Below are 19,578 nucleotides of genomic sequence, written 5' to 3'. Positions count from 1 at the left end.
GTACTTGTTAAAACAACTGTATGCATTTGTCCAAATGCATAAAACAACTCACTTGAAGGGGTGAATTTTACCATTTGGAAAATAAACCTCAGTAAACCTGACTTAAAAAAACGAGAGGAGCAAAGCGAGGAGGGGCTTCAAGAGTCTTGGAACTGATGACATTAGGACCAGGGAAGGGAAGGAGTAAGTTGGGAGCAGCATTAATGATCAGGAAAGAGAAAGCACAATGTAAGCCTGCTTTTTTAGTTTGATGCTTTCGCTTTCCTTTCTAAAGGATTCTGAAGAGCAGAGCAGAACTTTCATAGGCACTAACTCCCTTGCAAATACAGGATGCAGCTTCCTTCTTCCATGCATCTTTCCTAAGCAGAAAGTGTCTGGGGACTGCATAAGAGTAAGGACCTGGCAATCACTGATAAGGATAAGCAAGAGGAGTTTAAACTTGGAAACAGGACTTGGAGCTGGGAGAGACTTTGAGCGCCCTGTACTCCCAGTGATTTGAAGTCCACAATGGTTCAGAAAGGTCATCACCTGTCATAGTCAATGAGTATGAAACTTAATCAGTGAAATGATGATCAAGCTTTCTTGGGAAGGTCAAGATGGTTTGGCTAACAGCCATAACCGACACTAATAACATAAGCATCTTAAATACAAAGCTAATATAGATGTTCCACTTTATTTGTAGCAAGGTGACATCAGGAACACTTCTGCATTTAACTATGTGAAACAAAACAGAAAGAAAATGCAGGCAGACTCAAAGTAATGTCAACACCTAAAGCATTTATTTGGATATCTTTAAACTTTTTACATATGATACATTCCAAATTTTACAAGTTGTCCACAGATATTAAAGTTATAGCCAATTTATTAAACAGATATGATTTTCCCTGATATGGAAAGCATGTTATATAAACATTTCTACAATAAACATAATACATGCAGAACAAATCATAAGACTAAGATGATTCATTAGGTAGGGAAGACAACTAGGTGAATGACATACACACCAGGAGATAAAAGGGTGCGTGTGCTGCTATTTCATGTAAATTCATCTTCTCTCAGACTCCTGATATTTTTCACAGAATGGAATCCAGGGACGTCATTTGCTAACAGTGGACTTCCATGAGGTCAGTCCCGAAAGCTGGAATATTGTTATGATTTGGTGAAGATGTTTATAATTCATTTACAGAGGGAGAAACCTGGTCTTTTTCTAAATTTAAGCTTGGTGAACATCTGGAGAAAAGCCAAAAGAAGCACAACTTAAAAGCTAAAGGAATGGGGATGTGACGAAGGCCTAAATAAACATTAAAATCATGATGCCCTGGTGATTTAGTGGGTTACGGATCCCGTGTTGTCCCTGCTCTGGTGTGGATTCAGTCCCTGGCCTGGGAATTTATGTACGCCATGGGTATGGCCAAGAAAAAAAAATCATGATGTCATCCACAGCCCACATCACTAGATCTTATGAATGGAAGAAAGGACAGAAGAAGGGGGCAAGTGCTGGGTTCTAATGTGGATTTTCTTTCTGTTGGGTGAGAAGCGCCTCCTCTCAACTGAGTCAATCCTAGGCAAGAAGTGTTAAGGTCATCCTTTCAGAGAAAGGGGTTCTTCACCACCACCCCAGAGAGGAAACAGTGAGTATGGCTTCTGCATCCCCACATACTTTAGCTGAAAGTCTGGATTTTTTTTTTTTTTTTTTTTTTTTTTAGTCTTTTTGCCTTTTCTAGGGCCGCTCCTGTGGCATATGGAGGTTCCCAGGCTAGGGATCTAATCGGAGCTATAGCCACAGGTCTACGCCAGAGTCACAGCAACGCAGGATCCTAGCCATGTCTGTGACCTACACCACAGCTCATGGCAACGCTGGATCCTTAACCACTGAGCAAGGCCAGGGATCGAACCCGCAACCTCATGGTTCCTAGTCAGATTCATTAACCACTGCGCCATGACGGGAACTCCTGGATTTCTGACCTTCCTCTTGTGTAGAGTGTGCAAAGCTAAGCAGAACGGAAATTTTAGATGCAGTTCAAGAAAACTGAGTGAAAAGGTTACTTGCATTGGCTAAAAAAATCCAAGAACATCTTACTATTCATTTGTCCCTTAGCCTAACCTCAGAGAGGCTCTGTATTTATTTCTCTACCAAATCGGTCCTCACTCTGCGTACCCAAGCTCACAGCACACGTCACGTGTATCACACAGGAGTGGTGTGTGATGTGTCATGGTTATAAGCTATTTTACTAAGCGGCTATCACTCTAGGAAGGCACCTCTTAGTAAGAACAATAATGTTTTAAAATAATAAAAAACCTGGGCACACAGGCTGTCCCAGGAATGTACTAAGTGAGCCAGCAGGTAAACAGCAATTCATCTATCCCAGGAGGTGCTGGAAGGGGTGGGGGTGGGGGAATTTTCCTTTTCTTTTGCTAGTGTTTGATTCTAGATGCACACACTCTCTCAACTTAGTCTCAGAAATAAGAGAATACATTGTCTGAAAAATTATGATACTCTAAGTTTTCAAAAAGCCCTTTGAAATGAGTTTTTTCCCCTCAAAGCCAAAAATCCTACAAAAATCCAAACTTACAAAGCCCTGAAAATCATCCAGCACAGAGAGACACCACCTCCTCCCCTTCCATGCACAGGCTCCACCGGCACGAGTCCCCCCCCAACCCTCCCCCCTCACAGCTTCTGGAGGCAAGGAAATGCCACTTTCAAAGTCCACTGCTTTGCTTAGAGGTAGGGTCCCGTCAGCTGTGGGGACACTGACCCAGTCCCAACGTTGACAGTCACTGAGAGGGACTAAGAAGTGTGACCCCAAGAGACCAGAGACTTTGTTTCCTGCTGCTGTTGAATCAGCTTCAGGCCTGGAGTCCCGGGTGCTCAAGAAGTAGACACGGCTCAGACGACCGGGAACAGCCAAACGCAGTCAGAGGCCCACAGAGGGGCTGTGTCCAGCCCAGGAAGAGAAGCTCCTTGCTGGATTCTAAAATTCAAGAAGTTTGAGGGACACGAGCAAATGATGCAAGAAAATCTGCTGACAGATGATTTTCATCAATCCCTGGAGCCAGAAACTATAAAAATAAAACTGGGAAGAAAAGCTTAAATAAAGACTTTATTTCCAAATTCAGTAGAACCTATTTCCTATTCTCTTTCTTGAAAAGCCGACTGGGTTACAAAATCCAAGTTTGTGTTTTGGTAGTGAAGTAATTATAAATGTTGCCAGTCAATGCCAACCAGTGTCTGATTTGCTTCCTGTGCATGTCCAATTTCCTCTGTGATACTGTGCTGGTGCCAGAGCTTCTGAATCTTCTTAAATCGCTCTTTGCACAAATGTAAAGGATTGCCCCGTCTAGAAAGAAGACACATGTCACTCAGGATGCATTCGGTTCATTCATCTATTATATGCCAACCTTTCCTGATTTAGGAAAAGTTACAAGTTACTGGTCTTCTGCAGATCCTCTGCAAAATTTCTCTTTGGCAGGCGTCTGTGGCTATGAATATGTTAGCTCTGAAGGTTTGCTAGGAACAGCTGAAGGGGAATAAATTCTGAAAAGAGGAAATCGAACACAAGCCACACTTACTCAGATTAGGGTCTGGGACCAGCGGAGTAGGGTTGAGCAGGAGGGTCTAGGTTGAGAGGCTATAAAACTACCCACTCATGGTCCATTTTATTGGAAAAATAGAAAACAGGGAGGGGTAGGGGAGAGGATGGAAGAATTACAGGGATAAAGATGTTCCTTCAAGTACCTTCTTTCAGCTACAAAGCAGCTGAATGTGAACAACTTCAGGATCTAATGTAACCAGAGCACAGGCCCTGGCGAGTCCCCAGCTGGGAGCGCCAGTGCTCTCACTCTCTGGCTGGGGCTCCTCTTCCTGAGAGCCCATCCTCCTCACAGCAGCAGGATGAACCATTAGCAGGTGGCACAAGCAGTATCCTTGCAGTCAAGCGTCTGGGGAGCCCATCTACTTATCTTGTCTTGGTTTCCCGGCCTTTAACTTCCACTCCCCAAAGCTGGACTTTTACCCACTTTGAGCAAAAAGAAATGGTCTGAAAATTTTTTAATAATACTTGAGGAATTGCTGTTAGCAGAAATGTTTTTTTTTTTTTTTTTTTTTTTTTAGGGCTGCACTCGCAGCATGTGGAGGATCCCAGGCAAGGGATTGAATCAGAACTACAGCTACTGGCCTATGCCACAGCCATGTAGGATCCAAGCCACAGCTCACGGCAACACCGGATCCTTAACCCACTGGGCGAGGCCAGGGATGGAACCCACAACCTCATGGTTCCTAGTCAGATTTGTTTCTGCTGTGCCACTATGGGAACACCTAGCAGAACTGCTTTTGATGTAATAGCAGCTACCAGAGTGAAAGTGATTAAGCCTCAAGTATTGCTGTATTGCTCTGTATGTTCTAAATCAAATGCATCTCTTATCAATTAAGATTTGTTCTTCTGTATCACTTGAAGAGTGCTGGCCCTCCCACACAAAGCCACAGAAGCTACAAGGAGCTATTCCTGCAATGCTCCGATGCTATGGATGCCACAGGACAATCAGAATAGCTCTTTGGAGTGAAAAACAAAAAAACTTCACTCTGCCCCATTTCCTCCCCTCCTTATTATCCTGATGGCCCTCGTGACATTCTAAGAGTTGGGAATGGGACTGCCAAACCAGATAGCCAGAGTGACCTCCTTGACAGAGTCCACAGACTGCAGCCAGCTGTGCTCATCCCCCAGGGGGTTATTTAGCAGGCACACCTCAGGACCGCAAGGCTCATCATGTTCACCCAGTGCTGAAGGCTCTGGAGGCCCAGAGTCAGCCAACCCTGTCCCCCAGAATGGGCCTTACCTGAGTCCCTGGTCAGTCTCCCCATAGTCATCAAGGTAAGGAGGAGAATAAAAACAGCCTTTGGTTTTGCCAGCTAAAAATAGCACTTGACATTCCCGTACTCTGTAGAGAGACCAATAGCTACACATTAGTCATCAAGGTTTGGATTCAGTTCCAAAGGGCCGGAAGTCTTATAAAAATAAATAAAACCGTTAGGAGTATGGGGTTACAAACGACTATACATCAAATAGATAAGCAATATGCATTTACTATATAGTACAGGGAATTACAGCCAATAATCTATACTAACCTATAATGCTATATAACCTGTAAAAACCAAACCAAAAATCTCTGAAACACTATGATATATAGCTGAAACGAATGCAATATTGTAAATGAATACTATAAATAGATATAAACAAACAAAACCAGTGTTGGAAGAGAGGAAAGGGCATTTATAGCAGACACCTGAAAAAGTAACAACACACCTGGCTAAGTTTTAAAAATAACTATAAAACGAAATTCTGGTCATGGCTCAGTGGTAACAAACCCAACTAGGGTCCATGAGGACACAGGTTTGACCCCTGGCCTCACTCAGTGGGTTAAGGATCCAGCACTGCTGTGAGCTGTGGTGTAGGTTGCAGATGTGGCTCGGATGTGGCGTTGCAGTGGCTGTGGTGTAGGCGGGTAGCTACAGCTGTGATTTGACCCCTAGCCAGCTAAAAATAGTACTTGACATTCCCGTATGCTGTGGGTGCGGCACTAAAAAGACAAAACAACAACAAAAACCCCTAAAATGATTGCACTGTAATCAATACAGGGAAGGAGAAGGACACTTAGTATTAGGATTTGATAGGTCATATAATAGTGGCATGTAAAAAATTAAGTGTGAGATGGGAATTCTTGCTGTGGCACAGTGGGTTAAGGGTCAAGAGTTGCCACAGCTGTGGTGCAGGTAACAGCTGTGGCTCAGATTCTATCCCTGGCCTAGTAACTTCCATATGCTGCCAGTGCATCCACAAAAAAAAAAAAAAAAAAAAAAAATTGTGAGAAAGGAAGTTAACTTCTAAACATAGAGTAGTTACTGATGTCTTAACTGTTATGAGGAATTTATTAAGAAATGGTAGACAAACATTATGAAGTTGACCTGAAACACAAAAAGAATTCTGAAATATGTAGGACAAGATAAAATGCTACTTTTACATTTCTCCTAAGGGCTATTTAAAAATGTGTCTCCTGATCCCTGTGAAAGGTTTGCTTGATTTTTTCTGGTGTTAATAATTCAGCTCAATTCAACATTTACTGAGAACCCATCATATACAAGAAATTGTCAGGCACTGGGGTATATACTAAGGTGACAAAGATGTACATCTAATCTATGCCCCAGAGGAGCTCAAACTCACGTCACTTTTCTCCTTCAGACCCTGTGATGACTTCCATCTCAGAGACATCACAGGACACACCAGGCCCACGTTTCTCCCACCTGTGCTCAATACAACAGTGGCACTAGCCTTCTTCCTACTTCTTTTCTTTTTCATTTATTTTTATATTTATTTATTGCTATTTGTTTATTTATTTGTTTATTGCTTTTTTGGGGCCCCACCCGGGCATATGGAGGTTTCCAGGCTAGGGGTCTAATCAGCGCTACAGCTACCGGCCTACACCACAGCCACAGCAACGTCAGTCAACGATGCGAGCCTCGTCTGTGACCTACACTATAGCTCATGGCAATGCCAGATCTTAATCGAGACCAGGGATTGAACTGGCAGCCCGTGGTTTCTAGTCAGATTCATTTCTGCTGTGCCACGATGGGAACTCCTCTTTTCTTTGTTTAAAAAATAAATTTTACTGGAGTTTCTGTTGTGGCTCAGCAGAAATGAACCCGACTGGTATCCATGAGGACGTTGGTATGATCCTTGGCCTTGCTCAGTGAGTTAAGGATCTGCTCAGTAGGTTAAGGATCTGGCATTGCTGTGGCTGTGGCCAGCAGCTATAGTTCTCATTTGACCCCTAGCCTGGGAACTTCCACATGCCTCAGGTGTGGCTAAAAAGCAAAAATAAATAAATAAATAAATAAGATTGAAGTATAATTTTTAAATAAAATGTATCCACTTTCAGAGGACATGTCAACGAATTTTGTCCTTGTTGTTTCCTAAACAGGGCTGGCACACTCCCCAGCAATTCTGCACTTGCTGCTCTCTGCCTAGAATATCCACCCACCCCTTTCTTCTGATCTTTATTCAAAAGTCACCCTCCCAGAGAACCTTGCCTGGCTCTCTATCTACGATTCAATTCCCCTGCTGCTATTTTATATTCCTGTGGTTTATTTTTTTCTCCTCTGCATGGATTGCTTTCTAAATTCTTATTTTGTTTTCTATCTCCCTTACTAGAAAATGAACTCCACGAAGGCAGAGATTTTTCGTCGGCTTTGTTGACGACTGCATTCTCAATGCCCAGCATACAGTAGTCTCTAAGAAGTATTTGTTGTACATTGTTGAATATACACAACTATACACATCTGCCTGTGAAATGTATGAGTCTAAAGCCACGAGGATACAACAAAAAGAGTAATAACTCTGACTATGCTTGGGAGGATAATCAAGGACAGCCAGAAGTTTCACATTAGAGTGAGACACACGGAAAGAACAGAATTGTCACGGGGATGGAAATGATAATGGACGAATGGGCAGAGTTAGCAGGAGCCAAATTCGAGATGTGTAGAAACAAGGCTCCCCATTTCCCTCAAATGAACAAGACAGTGGACCCGAATGCGCTGCAATGTAAGTAGTCTCTTGTGTTAGCAGACATGTACCACGGCGGATCCGGAGCTAGAGAGCTCTTTTCAGGGTCTTACCTCAGGAAGACGCCCACCCCAGAACCACAGGAGTAGGTGTGAGCGGTACAGGCTCCCACATCCTCCCCTTCCAGTTCTGTCTGACAGCAGTAGCTCTGGGAACAGAGCAGGGTTCCACATACAAGGCACAGAGTTGGGGCTCTGCTCTTGTCACCACCTGATTTGGGGCACCTCCATGAGATAAAAAAAAAAAAAAAAAAAAAAAAAGCACAAGTCAAAGCTCTAAGAGTGGCTAAAGAGTTGATGATTGTAAAACCACCCTGGAAAAAAATTCTACATTATCAAGCAGAGCTGAAGATGCATACAGACTACAGCCCAGGCAGATTCATTTCTAGAATAGGGACCATCTCACACATACACACAGATACCATGTACTGGATACAATGAACAATTGGAGAAAAGAGAAATAAAATTATCAATAGGAAGAAAAAACACATAAATTCTGCTACTGTCATATAATACAATATTATACAATAGTGAAAACCGATGAATTAAAATTCATATATGCCAAATGTATGAATAAATCTTATAAACAATGCTGAGTGAAAAAAGCTGTAGAATATGTACAATGCTACTTTAACGTTTAAAAAGGTAATAGTAATAAATGTAACATATATACTGCTTAGGAATACAAATGTTTGTAATTCATGTGTTATTTAAAGTGCAAATTGTTTAGATAACCTCTAATGAGTCTAACTTGTCGTCCACCACCCCCTTTCTCATATCTTATTCTGAAACATGGTGGAATGACACTTTTACAAGTTAAAGTACTATTGATGTTACGATTTCCTACTCAAACAAAAGAAACAAAAATTTTAAAATTCTGTATAGAGAAGTGAGTGTTCCTGTGGTATAAAGGGCTCAATAAACTAATTTCAAAGCTTACGAGAGAGGGGGCGGGATCAAGATTGCAGAGGAGTAAGAGGTGGTGCTCACCTCACACAAACACATTAAAAAAACCCATCTATGTGTAGAATGATTCACACAGAACATCTACTAAATGCTGGCAGAAGACTTTAAACCTCCAAAAAGGGCAAGAAACCGTCCACGTAACTGGGTAGAACGAAAGGAAAAAACAAAACTTACGAGAAATTAGATGCTTGATTAATGAGGCTGCTGTAATCCTCTGGAAGGTCTATTAGTTTGTTAGATTCTCTTGGATAGCTAAAAAAAACAAACACCAGGCGAAAAACCCAGTTAACATGAAGACATATTACAACAATGATAGGGTAAATCTCAATTTAGTCAAAATAAATCAAGACAGACTGAATCTGAGTGACTGGGGGCTGCCAGAGCAGCCACAGTGAGAAATTTAAAATGCTTCTTAAATAACACAGGGCCTGAGGGCTCACACTTGTACTTGAAGAGCTCAGCATGAATTATCAGGTCAGTAGACTGTACTTAGTATCTGCCCCATTTAAGTGAAAATTTGGTAGCTCTGGGAAGGGGTGAGGGTGCAGAAAGAGGCTATTCATGCGTGGGCTTCTACCGAAACCACATGGTAATGAGGGAGCCCAACACAGAACTTGGGGCAGAGAAGACAGGGAAGATACGCTCATCAGGGGTGATCTTAAGGCAGTTATGAGTTGGAGGATCGAATGCAGTAGGAGAACAGTTGGATTTTCTCTCAGTTAGAGATGCCAGACCATGCTGATTCTGCGGTAAGTTAATTCAGATACAATTCAGATCCAAATTCAACTGCTATTTGAGGACCTGCTCTTAGAACCCACCTCTGTCCACCCTGGGCCACGTGGTGTGGCCTTTCCCAATTTTACCTACTGTAGAGACAAGAGTGGACAGAAACCAAGAGGGAGTTACTTGGCAGTTCTTAAGTCACAATCAACTTGGTGAAATTTTGGAGTGGAAGGCTATATATGGTAGGAACCCAACTTTAGAGAAATTAGATTTGGTAGGTGGAAGCCTAAGTATTTTCTGAAAATTTCCAAACTTATTCTGATGTATACCTCAAGCTGTGAACTACTGTCCCATCTAATGAGTTTTCTGACTTCAGGGTTGACATATGAAATTGGTGATATTCAACCATGTAAAACTGGGGTGTTATTCCTACATCTGGGACAGGATGTGTATAAAAATAAGAGAAATAGAATAGATAATCTTTAGCCCTCTGATTTTTATGAACGATGTATTCAGCAAAAAACAAGGCAATATTAACAAATGAAATACGGCTGTTGTCACCCAGAACAGCATACTTTACCACAGAATCTGAATAGAGCTAATGTTAAAAAGAATGAAGAAAATATAAAAATAAAAATGACTGGCCATGATTTGAAAATTACTGAAGCTAAATGACAGGTGTGCGGAGGCTTATTATTTCCATCTATATATTTCTGGATAGTAGGAAGTGTTCTATAGTAAAAGAAAAAAACAAAAGCTAAGAAAAACTTAGAAAAGGACCTATATTTTTTTAAAAGCAAACATTCCAAAACAGAATAATTGTTATTTGTTTCCTCTGCAGAGAATGATGCACTATATTTATGTCCATAATTCTGATGCTTTTACAAACTCTCATCATTTTGATTAACAAGAAAAGAGTATGAAGGCAAGATGTCTTGCCTCTGGGATCCCTGAAAGACTTAGGATGGGAGGTCACTTTTGAAGTAACACAAGTCTTTGACAATCTTTAACTTACCTTATAGCATCTCTTTCACCTTCCATGTATCTTTTAACTTCAGTGTTATGACACCAACTTTAATGTAAATGGGGGAAAAAAACAACATTTTTACTTTTGAAGGGCTAGAACTAAAAAAACGTTCTTCTCGGAGTTCCCGTCGTGGCGCAGTGGTTAACGAATCCGACTAGGAACCATGAGGTTGCGGATTCGATCCCTGCCCTTGCTCAGTGGGTTAACGATCCGGCGTTGCCGTGAGCTGTGGTGTAGGTTGCAGACGCGGCTCGGATCCCGCGTTGCTGTGGCTCTGGCGTAGGCTGGTGGCTACAGCTCTGATTCAACCCCTAGCCTGGGAACCTCCATATGCCGCGGGAGCGGCCCAAGAAATAGCAACAACAACAACAACAACAAAAATCTATTATTTTCATTATTTAATTTATAGGATTACCCACTTTTATGCCACGAAACTCCAGTAGTAAGGGATTTCAGATAATGGAAAGCTCAGATCCTTGCTAAATAGATTGATTGGATAGATAGTCAAAATATTTCAAAAAAAAAAAAAAAAAGTTCTTCTCTAAATCAAGTAAGAGAAAGACAATTTTCTTGGCCTACTATATTTACCTCATCAAAAGAAATTGGTGGACTACCACATTTTACCTGCAGCCTTTTTTTTGTGGCAGGGGGTGGGGTGGTTAACCCATGCCACGTGGAAGTTCCCAGGCCAGGGAATGAACTTGTACCACAGTTGTGACCTACACCACAGCTGCGGCAACACCAGATCTCCTTAACCCGCTGTACCACATGGGAACTTCCTACCTGCAACTTTTAAAATTAGAAGAGTATGACCTCTGAATTTCTTTCTTTCTTTTTTTTTTTTTTTGGTCTTGTCTTTTATAGGGCTGCACCCTCGGCCTATGGAGGTTCCCAGGCTAGGGGTCTAATTGGAGCTACAGTTGCCGGCTTACACCACAGCTCATGGCAACTCAGGATCCTTAATCCACTAAGCGAGGCCAGGAATGGAACTCTCAACCTCATGGTTCCTAGTTGGATTTGTTTCCGCTGCATCACGATGTGAACTCCAAACTCTGATTTTCTAAATGCAAGAATACTTAATATGAGTTCCTGTTGTGGATCAGCGGAAATGAATCTGACTAGGAACCATGAGGTTGCAGGTTCCATCCCTGGCCTCGCTCAGTGGGTTAAGGATCCTGAGTTGCCATGAGCTGTGGTGTACGTCAAGGATGTGGCTTGGCTCTGAAGTTGCTGTGGCTGTGGTGTAGGCCCACAGTTTCAGCTCCGATTCCACCCCTATCCTGGGAACGTCCATATGCCATGGATGTAGCCCCCCGAAAAGCCAAAAAAAAAAAAAAAGGATACTTAGTATAAAAATTTCTGCTTACATATACTATTACCCCTCTAATCTGGACACTCTGAAAAACAAGTCTGAATTAATGAGAGGCTCTTATAATCTAGAGTTATAATGCCATATAAAAACATTTTTTTTAGGAGTTCCCGTCGTGGCTCAGCGGTAACGAACCTGACGACTAGTATCCATGAGGATGAGGGTTCGATCCCTGGCCTTGCTCATTGGGTTAAGGATCTGGTATTGCTGTGAGCTGTGGTGTAGGTTGCAGACGCGGCTCGGATCCCATGTTGCTGTGGCTCTGGTGTAGGCCGATGACTACAGCTCCAATTAGACCCCTAGCCTGGGAACCTCCATATGCCGTGGGTACAGCCCTAGAAAAGGCAAAAAGACAAAAAAAACCCTAACCAACCAAACAAAACACACATTTTTCTAAATTGTGCTAAAATATACAGACCATAAAACTTACCATTCAAATCATTTTTAAGTACAGAGTTCCATGACATTAAGTATAATGACATTGCTGGGCAACTATCACCACCTCTGTCTCCAGAACTTTTTCAGCTTCCCCAAAGGAAATTCTGCCCCATTTCTTCTCCCTCCTCCTCTACTCCTAACTCTGGGCAACCACCATTCTATTTTCCATCTCTGTGAATTTAACTATTCTACATACCTCATATAAGTAGAAACACCGTAATTGTACATGGATACAATTTCTCAACATCCCCATCAACATGAGGATTACTGGGAGTTCCCACTGTGGTTCAGAACCCGACATAGTGTCTATGAGGATGCGGGTTTGATCCCTGGCCTTGCTCAGTGGGTTAATGATCCTGTGCCACAAGCATAGGCTGCAGATGCAGCTTGGATCTGGTGCTGCTGTGGCTATGGGGTAGGTCTACACCTGCAGCTCTGATTCGACCCTGAGCCTGGGAACTTCCATATGCAGCAGGTGGGGCCCTAAAAAGAAAACAAAAAAGAAAAAAAAAACAATCCCCCCCATGAGGTTACTGTTTGCCTTTTTCATCATAGCAATTCTAATGGGTATGGAATGGTATCTCATTGTGATTTTTATTTGTTTCCCCCGATAACTAGTGATGTTGAGTATATTTTCCTGTGCTTACTGGTCATTTGTATATCTTCTTTGGAGAAGTCCTTTGCTCATTTTTTAATGGGTTGTTTGCTTTTTTTGTTTTTGAGGTGTAGGGACTCTATAGATCCTTTAACCCCCTGTGCTGGGCCAGGGATCGAACCCACACCTCTGCAGTGACCGGGACTGCTGATGTTGGATTTCTTAACCCATTGTGCCATAGTGAGAACTCCCAAATTTTATTTTATTTTATTTCATTTTTTGTCTTTTTCTCCTTTTAGGGTCGCACTGGCGGCATGTGGAGGTTTCCAGGCTAGGGGTCTAATCAGAGCTGTAGCTGCTGGCCTACGCCAGAGCCACACCAACACCAGATCCGAGCTGAGTCTGTGACCTACACCACAGCTCACGGCAATGCTGAATCTTTAACCCACTGAGTGAGGCCAGGGATTGAACCGGCAACCACGGTTTCTGCTGCACCACGATGGGAACTCCCCGAATTTTATTCTTAACTTAGTCACTAACTTGACATGATTGATACATCAATTTCTAGAGACTTTAATTTTCCCAAATATAAAGTGAGGGTATTGGACTAGATAACCTTACAGTTTCTTTCAGTTTCAAAAATCTACGGAACACAGTCCTTAATAAATAAGTTCATGTAAGGAAATAAACATTTCTACCACTACTCTCCTAGAGCAAATCTGATTATGCTATTCACTAGCCTGGCAAAAATCTTACCATAAAGGTAAATCCTTAACTAAGAAGGCCTCATCATTACGGTTTGAATCACATGGATTGAATTCTGTAGGGCTGAGAATTTTCTAAAGTATGTGATAAACTCATTAGGTATATTCCAATATAAAGAAGGAAAGTGTATAATCATTACCTTTCAATTAGTAATTTCATTATCTCCTTATTTTCTTGAAAAAGGCAAATGAGGTTGTTTGGCAGGGAAAGATAGTTACATAACTGTTCAAAATGGCTGGTTCCAGAAGCTGCAAATAGAGAAGAAAGAATAATGTATGTAACAACTAAGAGTAGATCCTACATGAGAGTAAGCAACAGCAGAATTTGGGAAAAAAAAAAAAAAAAAGGTGCAACACGAAAGTGTTCGGTTTTGCTAGGTATGTAATATGCAGGAAGTTAAATAAGATGGTACATGAAAGGGAGCCACAGAAAATGGCACAACTGAAAGTGGAGTCAGGTGACTCCTGTACCAAACGGTCACAATTTCTTGACATTTCAGTTTTATCATTTAAAAAATGGTGTACTTGCATGATACACTTTATGGGGTTATTTGTGAACATTAAATGACAAAAAGAGTAACATATGCATGGCCCTGGCAACGTATAAAATAGTAGAGATATATAAGATGACTTAATGAGAGATGAATCTAAACACTAACTTAATCATCACTGCAAAGTCTCAACTATTCTCCATGATGCCTGGACAACTAGCTAAATGGAGATGCTAGTCAATAAACTTTTAGACAGCAGCATTATATAGAGGTGCCCCATGCCTGGCACCATGAGACACAAAGATACAGCAAACGTGAAGCCTACCTTTACACTACTTCTGTGAAATGAATCGAAACAGAACAGAGAAAATGACTAATAGCAAATTAATTTCTATATTATTATTTATGTGCAATCATGGGTATTCTGAACTTCAGTGCCACATGTTTCAAGTTAAGAAACCCTTGAATTCATCAGTTTTCACTTTTAAAAATCTGAAGAAGCCATTTTATGAATAACATATAATTGAATACTTTAACGTCTGAAAGCAAAACAAGTACATTTTTGTACATGTACAAAATAGTACATTTACTGAGATCCAAATAAACTCAGATATTTACATAAATATGCACTTAATTCTATAATTGTGTACACTGACTATGTTCTAAACTTAAAATCAGTTTTAATTTTTGCACATCATTTAAATTCTTAAATTGCTGGAGTTAAAGACTACCTAAGTTTTCTACATTTTGAAGCAAATTAGAAATTACCTTGAATTTCGGGTGGAGAAGGAACTCCATTTAAGTAATGGAAAAACAAAGCAGAACATCTCAGAAATGGCATGATTCCAGCTCTGACATTCCTCCACAGATGCCAACCGGAGGGTATTTCTTTCAAGGCACTAAAAAAGAGGAAAATTATAATTGGGAAATCTAATTGAAAAAAGGTTATTCTAGTGCTAACACACTGTGAAAAAAGACAACTGCTCTTTGGACTTGATGGCACATAGGCTTAAAATGAGTGGGTAGCCCTGACTATTATAGGATGTCAGGTATAAATGGTGATATTGCCTTCAGTGCTGTTACTAAAATTTATAAAAGTAATACAGCTACATAAAGAGAAAACCTGGAAAAAGAAAAACCTATCCATTATTCTGTAACTTTATATCAGCAGGCATTATTTTGGCAAACTATTTTCATACTAATCTGTCCTAATAGTTGTCACTGTAACCTATGAAATTTAAAGTAAACATGCTTTTCAGAATATCACAAACCATAATTTTTATTGGAATTTTAATATTCTGGATAACAACAATCATAACCTATACTAAATTACTCCCCTATAAGCAAATACTCAGACTGCTTTAAAATCTTTGCTAAAATAAGTAATGGCAGTGTACATCTTTATGCCTATAGGTTTTTCTATAGTTGGATTATTTTGTTAGTGTGGATTCTCAGAAATGGGATAACTTAGTCAAAGAAAAAATAGTACGATTCTTGACATATACTGCTAAAAAGTTAAGTGAAACTGTTGTAACCAAAGGACTCCAATAACATGTCAGGTTCTAAGAATGTCACTGCGCTTCTGCCAGTCCTGGGTATTACCTTAAAAATGTATTATACCATTATAAGAGAAATGCAAATCAAAACTACCATGAGATATCACTTCACACCAGTCAGAATGGCCATCATTAATAAATCCACAAATAACAAGTGCTGGAGGGGCTGTGGAGAAAAGGGAACCCTCCTGCACTGTTGGTGGGAATGTCAACTGGTACAGCCACTATGGAGAACAGTTTGGAGATACCTTAGAAATCCATACATAGAACTTCCATATGACCCCGCAATCCCACTCTTGGGCATCTATCCGGACAAAACTCTACTTAAAAGAGACACGTGCACCCGCATGTTCATTGCAGCACTATTCACAATAGCCAGGACATGGAAACAACCCAAATGTCCATCGACAGATGATTGGATTCGGAAGATGTGGTCTATATACACAATGGAATACTATTCAGCCATAAAAAAGAATGACATAATGCCATTTGCAGCAACATGGATGGAACTAGAGAATCGCATCCTGAGTGAAATGAGCCAGAAAGACAAAGACAAATACCATATGATATCACTTATAACTGGAATCTAATATCCAGCACAAATGAACATCTCCTCAGAAAAGAAAATCATGGACTTGGAGAAGAGACTTGTGGCTGCCTGATGGGAGGGGGAGGGAGTGGGAGGGATCGGGAGCTTGGGCTTATCAGACACAACTTAGAATAGATTTACAAGGAGATCCTGCTGAATAGCAGTGAGAACTTTGTCTAGATACTCATGTTGCAACAGAAGAAAGGGTGGGGGAAAAATGTAATTGTAATGTATACATGTAAGGATAACTTGACCCCCTTGCTGTACAGTGGGAAAATAAAAAAAAAAAAAAAAAAAAAAAAAAAAAAGGGAGAGGAAAAAAAAAAAAGTATTATACCAATTTGCATTTTCAAATTCCTAGTAAGATAACATATGCTTTAGAACAGCACTTTCCAAAGTTAGTTCCATGTTTCCACTAGACTGTGCCAGATGGATTCTCTGAGCAAAAAAAGGGTTCCATGGCCAAATAAACGTGGGAAGTGCGGCATGATCACCCCTCTCTGAGTTTCCAATCATGTTAGTGTATTAAAAGTTCAGGAGTTTTGCAGATCACTCTATCTTCTTTTTTAAACATGTCAACAGACAGCAGCTTCCCTTATTTAACAAATGCATTCCTTTTTCCTGCTACTGCCTTGATTATCTGGGGAACTGCCTATCACGTAGAGATTACGGTCTCACCTTCCTGTACACTGGTGAAGTGTTTTATACAGAGAAAGAACTGCTAATTCTTCTTCCCCACCAGCATTTTCTTGATCCATGCCATTCTCTTCTGAAAGACAAGGAACCTCAGTGCTCTGTATCTGCCGATGACCACATCATTTAAGCACTCAAATACATTATACACTCATATGTAATATGAAAATACTCCCACAAAACACACAGAACTTTCATTCTTCAGGTGTGAGCACAGTATTAATCTCCATCATAACAAGGTGCCTCCTAGGAGATAAAACCAGTGTTCCTCAGGGTGCCAGGTAGCAGGCTGTGAGTAAAATCAGCTAAATATGCAGTCTGTGGTACCCAAATCCTACTGAACTTACTAAATAAAAAAGTAAAAACATTCACATTGCTAAGGGATTTTCTTTTCTTTTTTCTTTTTGGGCTACACCTGTGACATATGGAAGTTCCCAGGGTAGGGAGAGCGTTGAATTAGAGCTGCAGCTGTTGGCCTACACCATAGACATAGCAACTCCAGATCCATGTCGCACCTGCGACTTATGCTGCAGCTTGCAGCAATGGAGGATCCTTAACCCACAGAGCGAGGCCAGGGATTGAACCCGCATCCTCATGGATGCTAGCAGGGTTCTTAACACACTGAGCCACAATGGGAACTCCCTAAGGGATTTTAACAGAAAGGAAGTTGTTTGAAAATTTTTCACATGAGGACAGGTAGGTTTTTATCACTTACTATTTACTACTACAAGTAGCCTAATTATAATTTATATATTATTCTCATCCAAGCAAACTTATCCTCTAATACTTTTTAAATCGAAAAAAACTCAAGTACTTCCTTCAAGACTCTGACAAAAAGGAGTTACCTGTACATGAGGTAAGTAAGATCTGTACGATGTGTGCCATAGTAACCAGATGGAAAATGTGCAGGTCTCCAGTGCCAAGGCTGATCCCTGAAAAGTCCTGACAATGCAGCGCAGGGAAGGAGAGCACCAAGCCCACCTGGATGCCAAACACAGAGGGTCAGACAGAGCGCCTTTCCTTTCCCAGCTGAACACACTGCCATTTTCTTAATGTCATCACTTTGTGAGCTTAGCCTCTCTCCTTAAGAAATTTTTGTTCGTAAAGAGTGCATATTAGAAATTTCACTATGCTTAACTAAAGAAAATTATTTAAAGCATTATTATTTCATATGATGGGCATTATTATTTCACTTATCTGGTGATTCTTCTATATATAGTTTATTGTTAATAATAACAAAAATAACACTTGAAATCCTTCTAGGCAGTGAGCAGTGGAAAAAGCATGAGTTTTGAATCTACAAAGGTCTAGATACAAATCCCAGATCCTCTTACACGCCTTTTAGACAAGTCCTCTGAGCCTTGGTGTCCTTTGGCAAACTTGGATAATACATACATGTTTTAGTACCTGAGGAGTAAGGCTGTAAGGACTAAATGAAGATGAAATGTGAAAGCAGCCAGGTACACAATAAATGCTAGCCCACTTGCTAGCCTCCTGCTGCCTGTACTCCTGCTTGTGGTATCAGTGGTGGTGGTTTTCATAGGAACAACGGGAGCAGTAACAATGGCTAGCATTTACTGGGAAACACATTGCTCTAAGCTCTCCGCATCAATTATCTCATTGAGTTTTGACACAATCATGTCAGGTAGGTACTAACCAGTTTAATGGCACAGAAGCTGATGCCCAAAAAGATTAAGAGGGCAGCACCTGGGGCTGATGAGCCTGGCAGCACACTCTGTGTCCTGCATAAGGAGACCTGGTTGAGGTGGGGCTGAAGTTCAGCCACCCGCTGCTTGGCCAGTGCTGTGTCTTGGCACCAGACTGCACCTGCTCAAAAGACATGTCTTTCCCTAAATCACACAAAGAGATTGTCACCAGGTAGTGTGACTACAGGGCTGTATCTTTCCCAAAGCACCATATGGGTCAGCAGCAGCCCTTATATTACTAGTGTTTTTTATTTCTTTAGAGTATAAAGCATAGAGAGGTTACATTACTGACCTCAGCCACAAAGTAAGAGAGACTGGATTAGACACTTAGATCAAGTCTCTCAACTATATTCCTTAACATTTTCTTTGAGGATCCTCAGAAGTAGTAAGAGTAACAGATGATAATCCCTTTTGTGTGCCAATATACTACTCAGCAAGTCTAATACAAAGCTGTATAGTATGACGAGGAGAATTTCAAACACAAATTACAAGATACCCACCAATAAATGAAACATGTCGATATCTAAAATGCATGGAAGGTCTCCAGAGCTGTCACCAGGCACCAGTGCTAATAGTTAGAGAAAAATACGTAAGCATATTTTATATGCCAATATAAGTATTAAGTTATTTTTAAAATGCATATAATCTAGTTTAATTTTATTTTTTGCAAGCTATATATGAATTCATAAGCTTGAACTTGTATGTAAGATATAGTATTACTAAAATATTTCTTTCGTAATGGAGAAGTTTCACCACTAAATACAAAATTACAGAAGATGAGAAGATACGGTACATGTATTAATACTCACATGCAAAAAGTTTACAGAAGTGTCCTTGCACCACTGAAAGGGAGGCCACTGTCCAATGTGCTGCAGCAAATCTTGTTAGCGACCTAAGACAGTCATCCTGAAATAAAGAGACTGACACAGTTAACAAAGAAGCCAGCCTATGAAGTAGTTCGCCTCTTTCAGGAATGCTTTTTCAAAGCACAGCTAGTTTAAGCAAAGCTGGATGCATAAAAAGTCTCTCCAGATGGAATGGATCTGAAT

General features: G+C 40.8%; 1 protein-coding gene across 28 annotated transcripts in view; it reads right to left on the bottom strand.

Annotated features, from left to right (window-relative positions):
• Positions 1–757: 757 nt before the first annotated feature.
• The window catches only part of UBR2 (ubiquitin protein ligase E3 component n-recognin 2), a 130,069-nt gene continuing 111,248 nt past the window's right edge, over positions 758–19,578 (bottom strand). For 18 of the 28 annotated variants that reach the window (XR_014810138.1, XR_014810141.1, XR_002345723.2 and 15 more), the window contains 11 exons: positions 19,339–19,435; positions 19,030–19,097; positions 17,669–17,804; positions 16,809–16,899; positions 14,754–14,884; positions 13,635–13,743; positions 10,317–10,373; positions 8,753–8,830; positions 7,667–7,837; positions 4,834–4,935; positions 758–3,338 (listed from right to left, as the gene is read on the bottom strand). Coding sequence is in view for 16 of the 28 variants with exons in the window: in XM_084968106.1 (XP_084824232.1) it covers positions 3,197–3,338; positions 4,834–4,935; positions 7,667–7,837; positions 8,753–8,830; positions 10,317–10,373; positions 13,635–13,743; positions 14,754–14,884; positions 16,809–16,899; positions 17,669–17,804; positions 19,030–19,097; positions 19,339–19,435 (1,182 nt within the window). In the remaining 12 variants the exon portion in view is untranslated. Of the gene's footprint in view, positions 3,536–4,833; positions 4,936–6,337; positions 6,439–6,845; positions 7,838–8,752; positions 8,831–10,316; positions 10,374–12,801; positions 12,920–13,201; positions 13,744–14,753; positions 14,885–16,808; positions 16,900–17,668; positions 17,805–19,029; positions 19,098–19,338; positions 19,436–19,578 lie in introns of those variants that run through there. The other 10 variants (XM_084968099.1, XM_021098702.2, XM_084968100.1 and 7 more) reach the window with 4 other exon arrangements.

Source organism: Sus scrofa, chromosome 7 (genome assembly GCF_054392235.1).
Source record: "Sus scrofa isolate SSC_HxYL_T2T_F1_AM1 chromosome 7, Sscrofa_HxYL_maternal_Yorkshire_Landrace_v2.0, whole genome shotgun sequence".
In the NCBI taxonomy this organism is placed as follows: Eukaryota; Metazoa; Chordata; class Mammalia; order Artiodactyla; family Suidae; genus Sus; species Sus scrofa.
This window is presented reverse-complemented; position numbering and strand designations above follow the sequence as displayed.